Source organism: Talpa occidentalis, unplaced genomic scaffold, assembly GCF_014898055.3.
Source record: "Talpa occidentalis isolate TD23 unplaced genomic scaffold, MPIMG_talOcc4v2.1 talOcc4.2, whole genome shotgun sequence".
NCBI lineage: Eukaryota > Metazoa > Chordata > Mammalia > Eulipotyphla > Talpidae > Talpa > Talpa occidentalis.
Genome location: NW_023602073.1, coordinates 63,113,868 through 63,131,736, shown reverse-complemented (window position 1 = coordinate 63,131,736; position 17,869 = coordinate 63,113,868). Strand labels below are relative to the sequence as shown.

At 46.9% G+C, this 17,869-nt stretch overlaps 1 protein-coding gene and 1 long non-coding RNA gene across 7 annotated transcripts in view; one reads left to right on the top strand and one right to left on the bottom strand.

Annotated features, from left to right (window-relative positions):
* Nucleotides 1-17,869, bottom strand: part of LOC119252440 (uncharacterized) — a 44,189-nt gene that overhangs the window by 14,490 nt on the left and 11,830 nt on the right. Inside the window, exons 2-8 of one of the 4 annotated variants that reach the window (XR_005126812.2) lie at nt 16,394-16,542; nt 12,084-12,157; nt 4,258-4,344; nt 3,126-3,285; nt 1,476-1,644; nt 792-896; nt 381-680 (exon numbers count right to left, since the gene is read on the bottom strand). This is a non-coding gene — a long non-coding RNA (uncharacterized LOC119252440). Of the gene's footprint in view, nt 1-380; nt 681-791; nt 897-1,475; nt 1,645-3,125; nt 3,286-4,257; nt 4,345-12,083; nt 12,158-16,393; nt 16,543-17,869 lie in introns of those variants that run through there. The other 3 variants (XR_005126814.2, XR_008553214.1, XR_008553215.1) reach the window with 3 other exon arrangements.
* Nucleotides 653-17,008, top strand: TREM1 (triggering receptor expressed on myeloid cells 1). Of its 3 annotated transcripts, XM_054698772.1 has the most exons (6): nt 653-742; nt 1,844-2,194; nt 10,667-10,846; nt 11,630-12,007; nt 15,989-16,132; nt 16,450-17,008. In XM_054698772.1, the coding sequence occupies exons 1-5, from the start codon at nt 688-690 to the stop codon at nt 16,123-16,125; spliced, it is 1,101 nt and encodes a 366-aa protein (XP_054554747.1). In that variant the 5' UTR covers nt 653-687; the 3' UTR covers nt 16,126-16,132; nt 16,450-17,008. The 3 variants fall into 3 exon arrangements, with proteins under 3 accessions (XP_054554747.1, XP_054554748.1, XP_037375574.1); XM_054698773.1 differs by lacking the exons at nt 15,989-16,132; nt 16,450-17,008 and adding an exon at nt 12,297-12,583; XM_037519677.2 differs by lacking the exons at nt 11,630-12,007; nt 15,989-16,132; nt 16,450-17,008 and adding exons at nt 3,859-4,045; nt 6,495-6,584 and having other exon boundaries at nt 10,667-10,747.

Sequence of the window (17,869 nt, the reverse complement as noted above, 5' to 3'; positions counted from 1 at the left end):
GTTCTATATCAACCTATTTCTTTTGTAAAATGTAAATATATTCTTATTTAATGGTGGAAATGTTTTCTCCAATCATTTCTGGGGTTTTCCACCCCTTTGGGAACTTTCCAGGCACATCTGTGACAGAACACCAAGGGTAAGTGCAGGGTGTAGCTGTCCTGGTAATAAAGATGAGGTGGCCTCAAGCCCAGGGGATTGGGGTCGCCTGGTATGCAGGGGTAGGATGTAAAAATAATGTGTGCATTAGGTACTATATTAATTTCCATAGGGATTTCATTCAGTGCCCAAAAAACCCCTAAAAATAAAGTATTATTACCCAATCTGGCCCACATTCTGGCCCACATTGAACTGGGTGGCAATTGAGTGGGGGCCCCAATAATATTAACACTTTATTTTGTTTCCCCCCAAATATTATTCCCACTAAAATGTGTAGTTGAAAGTTAACATTATTATTTATGCCCAGAGAGCAGGAAACTGGGGTTTGGAGGTGCTTCATGAGATTTGGGTCCATCTCTAGGTTCCTGCATGGTCTCTGAAATCTGAAGCAAGGCAACCAGTGATGAAACAGCATCAGACTCAGAAACTCCCAGTAGTGACCTCATATCCTGTTGTGCAACCTTCTGGAGCCTCTAGGTCAGAGTCACCTCATAATTGTCCCCAGAGTCACAGCAGCAATTGAACTAAAGGATGAAGAAGAACAGGGTCAGGGGGCTGCTCTGGGTCTTCTTCCTCCTCATATCAGGTAAGTTGAGGAAGGGGGGCAGAGCCAGGATCTTGGGGGGGTGCCTCACCTTTTTCTTTGAATCTCCAAGGGATATGGTCCCCCAAGATCCAAAGCCTTTGCCAGGCTGGCTTTCTCTTCTCAACCTTAGCAGACTCAGGAAAACATATGAGGCCTGAGGACAGGGATAGAAGGGGTGAGTTAGGGAAACAGGATGTCTGTGCGTTTTGGTGTCTAGGACATACAAAATGAGAGGGAAAAATGATAGAGCAAATCTAAACTTGACATCAACTAAAATAATTTTGAGTTGAAAGTAGTTTTCTCATATTCACTATGGTGTTTTGGATGTGGACTGTCAATGAAACCCAGAAGACCACTCATTTGACAAATATTCCCTGGTAGCCTACAATAGGCCAGAGACTATGCTGCAGCTCAGGATGCATGGGAAAGACCTGGCGCCCACTCTCACAGAGACTGCGCCCCATTCTCCACACCTCCGTTACCCATGAGGCTCAGGCTCAGCAGCACTGCCCCATCCCCACGCCCATACAGCTCTCCTCTTATTGCACGGCTCACACCGTCACCAAAAATGGAAGTTTCTGAAACTCCTATTGGTCCTCTTCCATATTCTTACAAGAGAACCAGAGAAAGGGAAGAATCTGCGAGTGAGTTGGAAGTACGGTTGCCTTGGGCAGACGTGAAAGATGATGGGGGGTTTTCAGGAGCCCACTACTTTGGGGGAGGTCACAGTCACCTTGTGGAGCCTGCACACAAATGCCATTTGGGGCCTCCTGGGAGCTGAGTGCCCGTCACTGTGATCTTAGCTTGTGTCCATGTTCTGTCTCCAATCAGGCAATTTCTTCCTCTCAAAAACAATCATTTACAAAAGTTGATTTGCACAAATCATGCAGTCTCTCTCGCTCCTATAGTAGAAGCAAAATGCGGTATTAAGATCTGGGTTCGAGTGCTGGCTGGTACGGAAAAGTGCTTTTTCTCTGGAGGCCTTGAAAAGCTTCTCTGAAAAATGAGTAGTTGAAAAAGAAAAAGAAGTGGTTCCTCTCTCATGTTTCCAAAGAGGAAAGTTATTCCTTACAGAGCTTCACTCTGATGCCCTGCTTATAGGACTCCGAGTTGCAGCCGAATCAGAAGCTGTATTTACCCTAGCAGAGGGGGAGACCTTCAGTGTGAAATGCCCCACCTCCACCTGGAAGTACTCCAATAGCAGGAAGGCTTGGCAGAGGCTGGACGGAGCGGAGCCCGTGAATCTGGTGATCACAGAGAGGCCTGCAGGGAAGTTCACGCAAGCCCGGGTGGGAAAGTACTTCCTAGAGGACAAGCCCACCGAGGGCTTACTGGAAGTCCAAGTGACCAACCTTCAAGAGGAGGACTCAGGACTATATCGGTGTGTGATCTACCACCCTCCCAAGGACCCTGAAGTGCTGTTCCAACCCATCCGCCTAGTGGTGACCAAGAGTGAGTGATCTGGGTGTAGGGGGTACAGCAAGGGGAGCCAGGCCAGGCGGGTATAGGGGCGGTGGGGGGAGCACCCCCAGAGCTGTGACTCAGAACTTCTAGCAGCCCTTCTTTCTCTCAGAAGCTACCAGTCTCTCATTTGAAGTTCTTGAGAGACATTTAGTCCAAAAGAAGTTGGGGACTCTATGCATGAATGCTGCTTGGGGAGCTGACACAGATTTGCTGTGCGGCTGTAAGAAGCTGGTTACAATGGGAGATGAATGGTAGACTGGACATGAGTTAGCCTCTTCTTAGTTTCTTTCCTTTTTTTTTTTAAATAGATTTATTTATTTATGCATACAAGCACTGGGGTACAGGCCAGAGGTATGGAGGCGAGAGGATTCACCACAGACAGAGTGGGGAGCAGAACAGGCAGATGTGCTGAAATACACTGCTGAGGGGAGCAGCAGGCAAGACAGGAGAAGTCTGATTGCCATGCGGGTAGCTCCCTGGCTGGGGATTGAACTCGTGCTGCAGAGGCTGCCTGTAGCTTCATAGGTTGCATCATAACCCTTTGTGCCACCAGGGAGGCCCATGTCTCTTCTTTGTATCTATGTAGAAGTCATTTCCTCAGGGAAGCCTCTGTGATCTGCTCTGACCTCCCAAGGTTATGTCTGCTGTCCCTCCCGTGGGCTTCCAAAGCAGTGCTTCTTAGACTTTACTGTGGATACCAGCCACTTGGGGCTCTTATTTCAAAGACACACTCTTCTTCACTGGATCTAGGGTGGGACCTAGATCCTGCATTTCTGATCAGTTCCCACATGATGCCTTATGCTGTCCATCCATGGCCTCCAACCTGGGAAATAAGACTCCAGACTCTCTCTGTGTCTTCTCATAGACAATACTGTTTTACTGGGTTGCAGTGGCTGGGTTACTTATCTATTCATCTTACCTATTCATCTCTGAGTACCTTGAGGGAAGGGCCTCATCACCAGCAACTGTCGTAGTGCCGGGCACACAGTAGGGTCTCCATAGATGTTGATTGGCTGAATTATGGAAGGCAGAGAAAAGGGAGACTGGTTCAAGTTTCTTGCACCTGGGAAATTTTAAGCCTAAGGAAGACAAAGTACATATGCAGTATATTAATAAAAAATAACTTATAAAGCAATATGTCACAGGTATAGGTGAGTGCAGACTAGAGTGAATGGTATAAAGTAATCAGGGAGTTATTCTTAAAGAAGGTGGGGCCACACAGATTGGTGGAAAATAGCAGGCAAGTGCATTTCCAATGACATGTGTAGCCTGAAAGTTCCTTTGTTCTTCACCCCTTCCTCCCCTATCCCCCTCCCTTCCCATTTCCCTTTCTCTCATTCAGGACGACCTCACACTATTTCTTTGATCTTAGCAAAAGAAAACTTCATTTCTTGAATGACCATATTCATTTCTCCCTTAGCTCCATATACCCTACCACCTACTGATCCATTCACTCATTCATCTCTTTATCTACTGAGTCATTCATCTATCTATCCTTCCACCACTGCCCCAAAATTCACCCATCCATCCATCCATCCTTCCATCCATCCATCCATCCATCCATCCATCCATCCATCCATCCATCCATCCATCCATCCATCCATCCTTTCATCCATTCATTCATCTAATGTGCCTTTCTGAATATATTTCAGGTATTCCTGGTGCAAATGGGTTTTCCACCCTCTCTCCCACAATCATCGAGACCCAGAGCAAACCCCAAACCATCTCCACAACAAACCACCTTCAGAGCAAAACCCAAACCACCTCCAGAACCACAACCCAAATCTCACTCATGTCAACTATCAGTGCCCCCGTCACCAATGTGACAGATGTCACCAGGTATGGTTTCCAGGTTGCCGCTGGGCTGCTTTTTGGACACCAAGTCCTTTGATTCTAGTCCATGTGCTGAAGGGATGTGGGAATTGAGGGGTGGAGGAGGGTGGAGAGGAGGCACAGACTTGAATCACCTCAGTCTGGTAGAAACTACCTAGGAGCAGAAGGGGGTGCATGAGCCAGGAGGAGGCTGTCAGAGAGGCTGCTTTCCAGCTCACCTGTGTTTCTTTACACTGCAGAGCAGTAACATGGGGAAGATGGCATCTTTTGCTGAAGTCCCATGAATCTTAGGCAGCCCCAGGGTCCTAAAGGTATGGAGGGAAAAGCTTACTGAGGGAGACACCATAGATTTGAATACTGGCTGTGTGATCTCAGAGAGTCAGGGACCCTCTCTGCCTTGTTCCTTGTTGGGGGACTGGGAAACCGGGCTGGAAGCAATAATCTAACTCAACAGTTCTCACAGCTACAGCAACTTAGGATCACCTGAAGTGTTTGCATTCCTTTGTTTTGTTTTTATTTTGTTTTCATTTTTGGAATTTTAATACTTATTTTTTTAATTTATGTTTTAAAATTATTATTTTATTTTTTATATTTTTTACATCATTTTTGTGCAATGTACGCATTTTCATCTTGGTTATAATCCCTGGGAAATTCTCGCCACCCATTCACCCGTGAACTCTCACCATGGTCCCTTATGCTCTTCCCACCCCTGTTTTGATCCAACTCCTTCCTCCCCTGCCTGCAGAACATCTTTGGTTTATAGTTACATGCTGATTTTGATTTTTACTTTGTTATAATTACTTTTTTTTCTCTGATCCCTTATTTGGATCCTCTACATTCCTCTTATAAGTGAGACCACACAGTATTTTTCTTTTTTTTTTTTTTCTGGCTTATTTCACTGAGCATGATCCCTTCCAGCTCCATCCATGTTGCCACGAATGCTTTGTTTGTTTTTAATATTGATGCACGTGCTGTAATGAAGACCAACAGAATCAGAACTCTGGATATGGAACCGTTCTCAGTACATTTATATAAAATCCTCAGAGATTTCTCCATGTTCAAGCGAAGATGAGAATCCCTAACTTTGTAGACAAAACCCTTTTTAGAGGTTACAACTAAACACTGATTTATCTTAGCATATGTTTATCATTAAATAGTCAATGAGAAGAGGAAGAAATATCCTTCCATATTTCCACTAATCTAACATGTCTTCTTTCTCTGTATTTTCTTCTAGTCTATATTTATGTTTATATATTTTTCAACACAGTAGTAGTCCTAATTATAAATATTTTCCCATGCTAAGACTATTGTTTGATGTTGATACCTAGTCTTCATATTTATAATTTTGGTGACTACGCTTTTCTACCAACAGATAAGCCATAACTTATGTAATAATTATTTGTCTGCTTTCAGACATGCAGATTGTTTTCATTTTATATAAACTTACTGCTGGTTTATTCTTTGTGTGTGCTGCTTGATTCTATTTTCTGGGAACTTTTCTATTTTTTTTTTTTTTCATTTAAAAAATGTTTAGTCTCTCTTGGGGAGGGAAGTCAATTTGTTGCATAGTTTAAGTTGTAAAAAGGTGACTTTCTCATCATTTTGCTGTCCAGGTGCCTAAGGCTCTTCACTGAGTAGCCCCAGGCACCCGTGGAGCTGCTGATGTCAGATGCTTAGATAACACTTGACCTGCCTCTAGCGCCCTCTGTGTCTCACTGTTCCCTGGCTCTCAATTTTATTTTATTTTATTTTTTTGACTTATGGTTAATTTATTTGACTTCAACTCTCTGCTAAACTTTATAAAACATGAATCCTTTTTCTTTTTTAATTTATATATATTTTACACCATTATTCATTTTTAAACATTTGCTTTTTTTCCCCCTGTCCTTCAATTTGATCTCTAGTCTTGTGTAGAGTAGTTGTAGAAATTGTCTATTTCTATAGCAGTTGAGTCTGGACAGACTAAGTTTTCCTCATTCATTTGTATCCATTCTTAGGACATCTACTGACATTAACCCATTTTGCTAAAATCTGGAAAACTTTGTGATAAGATTTTGATGAAGACTGTGTTCTTCTCAGTTTATGGATAAGGAAACTGAGGCCAAAGAGGTGAGATGACAATCCAGATGCCGAGAACAGAAACCCTGTTTGCTGGCTCTGGAACATAGAGAAGATGGCTTCTCTACTCATCTGAGTGCAGGAAGAGCCTCTGCACAAGGAGGAAGATCCTGCTTTTTCTCTGTGGTGCCCTCTGGACGTAGATTCATTTGCTCTACTAAATAAATTTCTAATCGGTAGTTTTAGGCAGTGGGACAAACTAAAATGCACAGGACCAGTTGGTATGGGGAAGGTTCTGCGCAGAAGAGATGGGGCACGAGGGACTTTTGGTGGAGTAAGTATCAAGTGCAGGGTCATGGACAGTGGTAACATGCACTTTCCTCCCCTAACTCCCCAGGACCTCTCTGATCAGCATCGTCGTTCTGGTGGCCTGTGGAATCCTGAGCAAGAGCCTGGTCTTCGCTGTCCTGCTAGCAGTCACACAGAGGTCATTTGGACACTAGGCCTATGAACCTGCACAAACTGATCTCTGACCTCATCCACATCAGTTCGATAGTTGTGCCAGAAGAAGATCTCGAGGGGGAAGGGTGGGCCAGCAGGTGGCCATAACAGGAACTGAATCTGTAATACAGGTTATTTCTAAGACTCAGGGTCTCACCTCCCTGGCCCTGCTCACTCCCCTCACTTCACTAATAAGCTTGGGTGTATGCTTTGCCACTGCAAAAGAGAAGAGACTGTTCCAAACCTACCCCAATCCTCCACCCCTCCAGTGCCTCAGAGTTGGCATTAATTACAGACAGAATGTCATGTTTTCATTGTCACTGTCTTGTGGGGGTGACGGAGTAAGAGGAAACAGCTGCTAATGTGCCCAGGCCTTGCCCTGGACTGTCACATTTTAGACTGACCTGGACAGAGTGTGTGCCCTGCAGTGTCCTGCTCTTCTGGCCATGGGGCTTTTTGTCTAGAATCAGATGCTTAGGTTTCTCCCTTCGTCTGTGGTCCTTTCAACACTCTGAGGAAGGGTGTTGAAAACCATGGAATGGGGAGAAGACAAGATGCCATGGGGAGAAATCCATATTTGGGAATAAGGGACTGAGTTAATCAGAATGTTGGATTCTGGAAAATACTGAGTGAGCTATTTTCCAAGGATAGGATTGACAGAGAATATCGCATCATCTACATTAATCACTGGATCCTTAGAACAAACCGGTGAAGGTAGAGAAGAATCTGACTAGAATGAGTAATCGTCACCATTTATTGGCCACCATTTTTTGGAACAAAAACTAAAGCGCCCCTTCACTGAAGACTAAGCACCCCAAAGCCACATGGTAGAAAAACCCAGAGCTGCTTGTATCTGAATGCCTCTTTTCCTGGTACCATGCAGGCGCAGGGATGGTGGGGTCTGCTGGAAGGTGGGATCCGCTGGGAGCCAGCCTCCACACACACTCCTAGTGCCCCTCTGCCTTCTTCCTTCTCTCCATTTACCCCTGTAACTCCCCTTTAGCTCCCAAGCTCTCCCATGAAATGGGCACCAGGCCCATCTGTGCCAACAGACTGAAATCAGGATTTTCCAATTTCCTACCTTTTTGACTCTGAAGGGGAATGGCCCCAATGGTGGGGGAAAGATGACGAGCCTTACATTCCACCTCAGGCATGGCCAAGGCCAGTCTCACCCTCAGTTCCCCAAGAGCAAACACACCCTACCATACACGGTCCGACTCGCGTTAGGAAAGCACATTCCCACCATCAGCCTGGCTTTCCCCGACTCCTGTGAGAAAAGCACCCAGTGCTGAGGAACATCCTCCCCGTCCTGCACCTTCTTCATCTGCCTGAGAACGCTCCGTGTGAACCCCCCAGAGGATGGCGCTGACCCAAATGTTCTGCTGGAGAACATTTAATCCAGAAGCTGTTCATCCTGCACATGGACATTCCTGCCTGAAAGAGCAGAGTGGTGGAGTCAGTCACTGCGCGGCAAGGTGTTTGCTTTCTGAGTTCCCTCATCTGGGACCTGCATTAGTAGATCAAGTGTTGCACCTCTTTGGGAAGTTGACAAAAAGCCCTGGACAAGGGAGGGAATCTAGTGAAATGCTGTCTCAGAGAGGCAGAACACTGTAGGGCGGTGCTTCTCAAACTGCAGCTCTGAAAGCACCCGCCTCAGAGTTTCCTGGAGCCTTTGTATAGGTTCCCAAGGTCCTCCAGACCCACTGCCTCACAGCCCCAGACCCTCTTAGTGGTTCACTAGCTAATTTGAGAGATAGGGCTCCCAGAAGCCGGCATGTTCCTCAGCAAACACCTTAACATGTTCCTATATTCACTCTGTGGCTTATCGTGCTTGATTTAGTGTGTGGTGTTGATTTAATTACACATCAAGTAGAAGTTAAGTCAAAGTAAAGTTGCTGAGAAATTATAAACACAGCATTGAAAGACACGTGTTGGCACCTGAAGACTCCCTTCCAGACTCTTCTCCCCTGCCTTGGGCCTGGAAGTCTGGTCTGTGTGGACTAAGTCAACGTGCTCCTTTGCCCACCAGCTTCTGGGTGGGTTTTGCCAACAGGCTGCGCGAGCGGAGAGCAGAGAGGATGGGAAGACAGTGAGCTCAGGATTCTATCCTGGCTGCGCCCTGGGGTGTGGCAGGAGTGGCTGTGTCCTCTACTGAAGGTTCCCTGAAGCCCCTCACCAAACAGCAGCAATCCCCAAGTTTGGGCAACTGCTCCCTCCCCTTGTCCCTCCGGCTTAGAGGTGGTAATGGCTGACTCACCACCACGGTCCCCAGCCTTGGGGAACTAGCCCCTTCTGGGGTTCCAAACCCTCCCCACACTTTTATTGAATTGCCTCTCAATTAGTCAGTTTCAGTGAGCCACCTGCTGCTTGCTGGGAACTTGCCGGATAAGAATAGCATCATGTGGTTAAGCACACAGGACTTGGAATTAAAAACACCCAACTCAGTTCATCTTTTGGGGCCTCAGCCTCAACAAGAGATTTCTCTCGTTGCCTCAAAGGGTGTAATAACCAAAACCAGTCATGATTTTTGAAATCAACTGAATCTCATTCTGGTTCTCTTAAACAGCAAGTGAATTTTAGAAGGAGCTCAGCTGCTCGTAGAGTAGGTGAGAATATTGGAGGATCTGGTTTGGAAAATGGTGGAGACCAAGAGATGATGGAGAGCAGGGGCCGAAACTGAGGCTAAAGGACAAGACAGTCTTGTGATATTGCCATTGAGGCCCCTGCTCCAGGACTCTTTTTTTTTTTTTTTTTAAAGATTTATTTATTCATGCATACAAGAACCGGGGTAGAGGCCAGATGCGCGGGAGGGTGAGAGGATTCACCAGAGACAGAGCCGGGAACAGAACAGGCAGACCGAGGAAATGTACTGCTGAGGGGAGCAGTGGGCGCGGCAGGAGAGGTCTGTGCGCCATGTGGGACCCTCGCTGGTGGTCAGGGATTGAATCGGCGCTGCAGAGGCTGTGGGCAGCTTCGCAGCCCAGTTCTCAACCGTTGAGCCACCGGGGGAGGCCCTGCTCCAGGACTCTTGAAGCTACCGGGCACTTGCCCCCACGCTTTCCTGGCTCAGTGCTTCCATTGCCCCTGTGTAAATCATTCCAACTGACCCTGCTGCTTGTCTCACACTCTCAGGATCCTAAATCCTGGGCAGAATCATGCATTTGACAAACTTAGGTCAAGTGTCATGCCTGTCCCACTGGTGCCAGGAAGAAGTGACAGGAGAAACATCTGCTTCTGTACTCAGTAGAAAGGGAAGTGGAGCTACACATCCTAGCAAGACCCACATGTTGGGGCTTGTCCCCCAGATGAAAAAAGCGCTGGCTACAGGAAAGCCAAAAAGTGACAGATACTGACTACACAACTCCCCAGAGCCAGTAGGATTAATGAGATAACCTGTGTAAAGCACCTGGCACACAGTAGGACATCAATTGGAGGCACTTACTCCTAGTCCTCCTATGCCCACGCTCAGGGAAGCAGACCCCTGTAAAGGTAGGTACCTGAGGCATATGTCAGGGCCCATCTCACCGCATACAGAGCTTTCGCAGACCTCATCTCTCTGGACCACTTGCTCACAATCACTTGCACTGCTCATTAAAATGAAGATTCTTGGTCCCTTCTCAGACTTACCAAATCAGAATCTCTGGGGTGAAGTCCAGGTCACTGTTTGCTAAGCTTCTTGAGTGACTCAGCTGTATCTCATGCTTGAGAGCCACGGTATGGAAAAAGTTTAAAGAACACAAGACATCAAGAAAGTTAACTGGGTCTTGAAGGGCAAGCCAAATTCAGATGCTTAGTATTATTCCAGACTGGGAGAGGACAGGAGGGATTGCAGGGTGTGATGGTCAGTGGCCAGTGATGAGAATGCCTTGGTGAGGAAGTGAGTGGAAAGGTGGGACATCAGGTGGGAGGTCTAGACTTGCGATGGTGGATAATAAGGAGCTATTGAGTGTTGCCCAATAGGGCTGTGATAATCATGGAAACAGGAAGGAAGCTGTCGCAAGAGAAATGATCTCTCTTTTCTTCTTCTGCATTTTTCTGAGCTGCTCCTGCACATCATATTTTTCTTAGGATTTCTCAACTGCAAAGTAACAACCAGTCCCAGTTGTTCGTGTGAGACCACATCCTTGCCCTCCAGGAAGAGTTCCGGGGCAGCCAGCCACAGCCCATCCAGGATGCAGGATAGAATGGAGGGAACAAGGCTCGGGGGGTGGACATGGCTACTGCTGCTGCTGCTGGTCTGGTTCTCAGGTAAGGAGAGATGGGGAGAGGGATGTGATGGCTGAAGGGAGGTACTGCTAGGAGGGGTTTGCCTCACTTCTTCAGGAGGGACTGGAATAGGATCAGACTATGCAGTCAGGCAGGAAAGGGAAAAGGAAGGTAATGAATGCAGACTGCTGTTCGACCCTCACCCAGCAGGGTTGGGTGGTGAGACAGAAACTGGAGGTTCCTCCGGCACATCTTGCAGTTGAGAAAATGATTTGAAGTCAAACAATCTCTCATCTTTGTGCTGGTATCTTGGGGCATGAAAAGAAATGGAAGCAAAGTTTCCCCTTAAATAAGGCAGGTGCTAAGCTAGAGGAAGCATTGGTAGAAGAAAAAGAAAATAACAATAAAAAAGAAAGAGCATTCAACTTGAGGACACCAGGAGCTAAGATAAAGTATTGGGTACCAAAAAGCCAGGGACATGTTTGTGGAACCCCAAGTAGAAGAGACTGTGGGTGGTAAAGCTAGTTCTTTTTAACCTTTTAAAAATGTTTTGTTATAAAAAAAATTCCAATCAACAAAATATAGAAAGATTAGGCACCATCATTTCCATCATCTAGATTTAATCATTCAACCATGATTTTGCCTTATTTGCTTCGCACACACACACCACACACACACACAATTGCTGAGCCATTTCAAAATAATTTTCAGAAATCCCAAATTACTCCTAAATGCTTGATTGGGCTACAGAGGCTATTGATTCACTCATGGAGAGGTGGTGGAAGGGATGTTTGTTCAATGAAGTACTTTGACCCCTCATTCTAGGATTCCAAGCTGAAGGCCAAGAGGTACAGCAAGAGTGCCTGCAAGAAGGAAAGAACCTAACTGTCACCTGTACTTACAACCGCCAGACGTATGCCACCAGCCTAAAGGCCTGGCAGCGGTTGGGGATGCAGGGCCCCCCAGATACACTGGTGCGCACCACCACGCGAGACCCGAGGCATAATCTGGCCCAGGCTGGGAGATACGTGCTGGATGATTACCCCACTGAAGCTGTGTTCAAGGTGACAGTGATAGAGCTGCAGAGGCAGGATGTGGGGCTGTACCAGTGTGTGATTGACCTCTCACCTAGGAACCTCATTATCCTGCCCCCTCGGATACGTCTGGTACAGTGCAAAGGTGATCAGCAGCCAGACCCAGCAGGTATGTGGGGCCTCATGTGCTATGAGGGTTGTTCCAAGCCTCAGACCCTCAGGGTCTCCCGCCCTGAGACCAGTACCTCTGGGATTCTTTGCTGTCTTTCTTGGTGACTTTGAGAAAAGCAAACTCTTCCCTGGGCCTCAGTCTTCTCACCTGTTGAGACAAGAAATTTGGACTAGGTCATCTAAAAAGCCTCTCTGTAGAGGGAGTGATAACTGAGCATGGGATGTGTGATAAGCATTTAACTTGTTCATCTCCTGGTGTGAAGCAACGCTGAGTCTCCATTGCACAGGGAGAGGCTCAAAGAGGCTACGGTGTCACTGCACCTTCGAGTCCACGTGAAGTGCTGCTGGGACCCTCCAGACCCCCATTTGATCTCATGGTCTTTAGTGAATCCAGGAAACATGCCCACTTTGACCAATAAAAAATTGTCCCTTGGGAGAAAGGAGTAGGATCAAAATGGGTGGGAAGAGCACAAGGGACTATGGTGATGGTTCACAGGTGAACGGGTGGTGGGAATTTCAGGGGATTATAACCAAGATGAAAATGCATACATTGTACAAAAATGAGAAATGATATAAAATATATAAAATAATAATAATAATAAAAGAAGGTGGGAGGAGTCCTATAGACTATGGCAGAAGACTATGGCGTGATTTGGTGGTGGGAGAGCAATGATAACCACACCAAAGGCGAGAAATCCTGGATTGTCAAAATAATAACAAAGTTGTAAAAAAATGGTGCTTTATTAATAAAAAATAAATTCATTAAAAAAAACTAGAAAGTTCCAATCAGCAAAAAAAATTTAAAAAAATTAAAAAATAAATGAAAAACTGTCCTTTGGGATCAAGGAACTGCTGAAGCAGCAGATGGGGAGTAGACAGTAGAGGGCAAAAATGAAGACCTCTGGCTGGCCCTTGGTCACTTTTCTTTGAGGGGGACACAGTGGTTCTCCCTTCTCCTTTCTTAGAAAGCCTATGCAGCCAGGAAGGCGGAGCCTAGTACTTGCACCTGCAGCTTCTCAATAAACCTAGTTTGGAGCCAGTGAGCGGGCGAGGCCTCCACTACAGAGGACACCCTCGCCTGTGTCCTGCTGACCTACATAGGCGAATATCAGGGTTGGGTTGAAGTCGAACTTCACAGAATCTAGAAACAAAGTGTTGACCAATCCCATGACAGTGCTATGGCAGGACTGACGGGAAACTACTGAACTCCCATCATAGAATGAAACTATTTCCAGTACTTTAGAAACATCGGATGATACCAGTAACAAGCAGGCCAGACACACCTGGTGCAGGTGGTAAGTATTTCCCCCCGCCCCCACCCAGGAACACTGTATTAATTTGGTCTCATGCCTAGGCCATGTATAATTCCAAACTCTTGCTCTTTACAAAGGTAAGTGGGGGGAGCCTCCCCGGTGGCGCAGTGAGTTGGGTGCAGCACTGTGAAGCTGTTCGCAGCCTCTGCAGCACCGGTTTGATTCCCGACTGGCTAGGGAGATACCCACATGGTGCGGCAGACCTCTCCTGTCTCACCCACTGATCCCCTCAGCAGTGTATTTCAGTCCTTCCGCCTGTTCTGCTCCCTGCTCTGTCTCTCGTGAATCCTCTCACCCTCTTGCGCCTCTGGCCTATACCCCAGTGCTTGTATAAATAAATAAATCTTAAAAAACAAATAAACAAACCACCACAAAGGTAAGTGGGGCAGAGTAATGGCAAAGAGCGCTGGCCTGGATGCCCCCTACCTCTCTACCCTGCACATACTCAGCCACCTAGATGAGCCCCTCACCCCCTTCTAGGCTTTCCTCCCTGTGACATCCAATGGCTCCACTTCTCTGGGTTCTTCTGTGTTTGTCAAATTCAGAAAAACAAAGTTTTTATATTTTACCCTGAACAAAGATTGTCTGTTCCAGGCGCCAGGAGATGGCTTGGCCCACCAGGTTGGGACTCATTATTTGATTGGTTTTTTGACTCATATCTTAACAAAGACAACAAAGAAAATAACTGAAGGTGACTGAGCCCATACTGTTGAATGAGAACCGTGCTGATTTTATTACAGGAGAGTGTAAATAATTATTTTTATCAAATCATGAGTAACTGCTGGCAGCCTTCTATTCCTCCTCTCCAGTAGCTGGAGGGAAGTCAGGCTAATGTGGCCAAGGAAGCGGAGTCTAGTCCAGATCGCTCCTGCCTGGAGGAGTTATTGATCCCCCAGGCGAAACAGGAACATAACCCTCTGAAAGGAAACAGCAGTAATTGCCGGGGTCTCCAGGAAAGAAAGGGCGCTGGGCACTGTTTTTGTTAGCTTAAAAGAAGTGGTTGGAGAAGTGGTGGTCCTGGGTCTGTCCAGGGACCAGCGGGCTTCCCCTCACTGGATGGGGGGATCCTGCTTTGTTTCTCTTCACTTTTCCAGGTGGGGGAAAACACCACTGAAAGAAAGGTAGATTCTAGGATAGTATTTGGAGGTGGTGGATGTTGTTCCCCCCAATCCTCTGTGTAGGAAGAAAGGCCTGAAGTGTGAGTTTTAGAGGAGAGAGGGCAGGCTGCAGGGGGCAGGAGTGTGAGCTCCATGGTAGGTGGGCCCAGGCAAGAGCAGAGGGTTGACTGGGTGTAGGGATGCGCGCAGTGGCCCAGCTCATTGGGCAAGACTCTGAATGTTGAGGCCAGAAAGATGTCACAGAAGTACACAGGGATGGAGGTGTGGTCTGTGGGTCCCCGGAGCTGACGCTGCTGCTTCTACTGGGTGACCAAGACAGTCACTGTTTATTATGTACCTTGGCTGTTAGCTTTAATGCAGTCATGTTGAGTACAGTCAGATGGCGAATGCTCCTTCCACGTTTGACCTAGAACCCTGCAAATCTTTCTTCCCTAGACAGGTATAGTCTTATGGCAGTGAAGTTGGGAGACAGTCACTCAGACTTAGGAGAAAAACAAAATTGATCCAAATACCTGGGAGTGTCCTCTCCAACTCAGAATGCGCCAACAGGCCCACCTAGTTGGCACACTCAGGACATGCTGGCCCATGTTCATTGGGTGTGTCTGGGCCCCCAGTAGGTATCAGTCGAGGTCCTGAAGAGCATTGTATCTCTTCTAGAATATGACACTTACCAAAGAGAACCAACCCTAAAAGGCAATCTGTGTGCAAAATAAGTTCCGTCTAAATGAGGGTTGCTGCACAGAGGGCCAGGAAAAGCAGAGTAAGATCTTGGGGTTAGCTGAGCCTGGGCTTAAGCCCCACATGTGGACTCTGGAGAGCCAGACTGGACTGCATGGAGGACTGTCTTTCACCCAGGCATGCCCAAGGGCTCCTGATCCCCAAGATGCAGAATACCCTTTGCTTCTATTCCTCTCCTGATGCCCTAGCACAAACCATGAATATTACTCTTCGTAGCCATCAAGGTTCCATTGATCAGCCTGAGGAGAGGAGCTGGGAGTTGGGCTGCTAAGATTATACAAGCATAGTATGTCCTTGCTAACAAAGTCTTGATGCAAATGGACTTGGGCCAGCAGTAGCCTCTGCCTTGGACTTAAGGGAACGGGGCTGACAGAGTCCTCCCCTCCCAGCAGGGGGTCACCCAGAATTGTTGAGGTTGGGGCTGCCACTGGGAAATCAGAGAATCCTGCCTGGAGGAGGAGAAGTGCTGATGGCTGCAGAAGTGCACTAAGTGTAGTAGAGAGGGTGGCAGTCCATGAGGAGCAGGTGTGGACACACACGGAGCCTTCAGGGCCATGAAGTCATGCACACTTCCTCCTGTGGGCAGTGGGGAGCATGATGGCACCCCTGCACCCTTGAGTCAGGAGTGAGGGCCCAGTGCAGAGTGACCCAGGAGCCGTGTGCAGGAATAGTGGAGAAGGGAGCTCTTAGAGGTAAGGATCACAGGAAAGGCAGCGGTCTCATCTCAATGGGTGTGAGCCCCTGCTTGGCTCTCATAGCCAAAAACAGGGAGCAGGCTGAGCCTCAAAGTGTAACATTCCCCCCTTTCAGATTCAGAAGGGCACGGATCTCCACTTGCCCTTGACCTCACAGGTCTGCCACAGCTGATTACCACTCTGACTCTCGGACTCATCCTGAGCAAGGGCCTGGTGTTCTCGGTCCTATTTGTCTTTCTCTGGAAAGCCTAGGTCTCAGGTGAGTAGGGGGTGGGGCCAAGCTTGGGGTAGGAATTAAAGAGTGGACAGAGGCAGTAGCTACAGATGTGGGGGTAGAAGGCATTCCCCAGGACCCATACCTTCACTTTCCGCACTTCAGCTCCCAGGATTTGTTGGATGGGAGGCCCTGAGAGCCATGTGGGTGGAACTGAGGTGGAGTCCCCAGGATGGGGACACCTGGCAGGGGGGCTCGGTGAGGACTTCTGCAATGCAGAATTTCCTTCAGAGGAGGGAGACTCACCTGGGCTGGCATGGATGGAGCATACTCAAAGACTGCCCATTTCTCTCACTCCTCAGGCAAGGCGGTCTCCTGAGGGGGCCACAGTGCAAGGCGAACCCTGAGAAGCAGCAGGCGCACCCTTCCAGAAGCCAACAGTCACTCTGTCCTACCTAACAAACATTACATTCAGTGATAAATAAAAATCCTTTCCATCAAATTCAAAGAACGTTCCGAGGAATTGTCACCATACCATAAGATCTGTACTTTAAGATCAAGATGTCGCATATATAAAAAATGGAATACTGTTTAGCCATAAAAAGATAAAACCTTGCCATTGGCAGCATGGATGGACCTTGAGAGGATTGTGCTAAGTGAAATAAGTCAAAAGGGGAAAGACAAATAATGTATCATGTTCTTCACTCATGGAATAAAAGAAAAGCAAAAACAATCAATAAATACAACACAAATGAACACAAACCTTTAGACTCTGACAACAAAATGGTAGTTATTAGAGGGAAAGGGGTGGAGGAACCAGGTTGGTGGTGGGTATGGTATGACATAGTTGCTGGGGTAAGAAACTGTACACCGAAATCTTTACTGTGTTGTAGAAGACTGTTACCTCAATAAAAAGTTAAAAAGCTTCCTAAACACCTTTTGTGACATCTCTATCCCTCTCCTACCTAGGGGGAAAAATAGAAATGTGTGAAAAAAATGTACATGCTGGCTGGATGGGAACTCTTGGGAAGTAATCATAAGTCAAGGGAAAGGCAACTGATTTTTGCATTTAGTGGAGCAATTGACAGTCAAAGTAAAATTCAAAAGAAGCTCATTTCTGCTCCTGTCCAGATTTGCTCTCTGGACTTCTCTGGCCCTGGGATGAGACCTCGGGAAGGCCTCATCACTTCTATGGTCATTGAAAATAATACTTTTTTTTCAAAGATTTATTTATATTTATTTATGCATACAAAAACTGGGGTACAGGCCAGAGGTGTGGTGGGTGAGAGGACTCACCAGAGACAGAGTGGGGAACAGAACAGGCAGACTGACTGAAATGCACTGCTGAGGGGAGCAGTGGGTGAGACAGGAGAGGTCTGCTGTGCCATGTGGGTAGCTCCCTGGCCAGGATCAAACTCATGCTGCAGTGGCTGCCATAGCTTGATAGCACTAAGACTTTAACCCCAGGGCCACCAGGGAGGCCCCTGCTAATAGACTTTTTTTTTAAAGAGCAGTTTTAGGCTCACAGCAAAATTGAGGAGAAAATGAAACAGCTCCTACATATTCCTGATCCAAGCCATGCACAGCCTCCTCCACTATCAACATCTTACCCCAAAGTGGCAGATTGTTACAACTGATGAACCTATCTTGTCACATCATTATTATCCAAAAGGATAGAGAGAAAATTACTTTTGAGCTAGACTAATAGCACATTTCATAAAATTTCACTCAGTATTGTGCTTCTGAGACTATCCTTGTTACTAAGTATAACAAGTAAATCTA

Bases quoted from the DNA above. Each gene is read 5' to 3' on its own strand.
- TREM1 (XM_054698772.1), top strand. From the start codon at position 688: ATGAAGAAGAACAGGGTCAGGGGGCTGCTCTGGGTCTTCTTCCTCCTC. The intron at 2,195-10,666 runs GTGAGTGATCTG...TATTTTTCTTAG, and splicing joins CCGCCTAGTGGTGACCAAGA to GATTTCTCAACTGCAAAGTA. The intron at 10,847-11,629 runs GTAAGGAGAGAT...CCCTCATTCTAG, and splicing joins GCTGCTGGTCTGGTTCTCAG to GATTCCAAGCTGAAGGCCAA.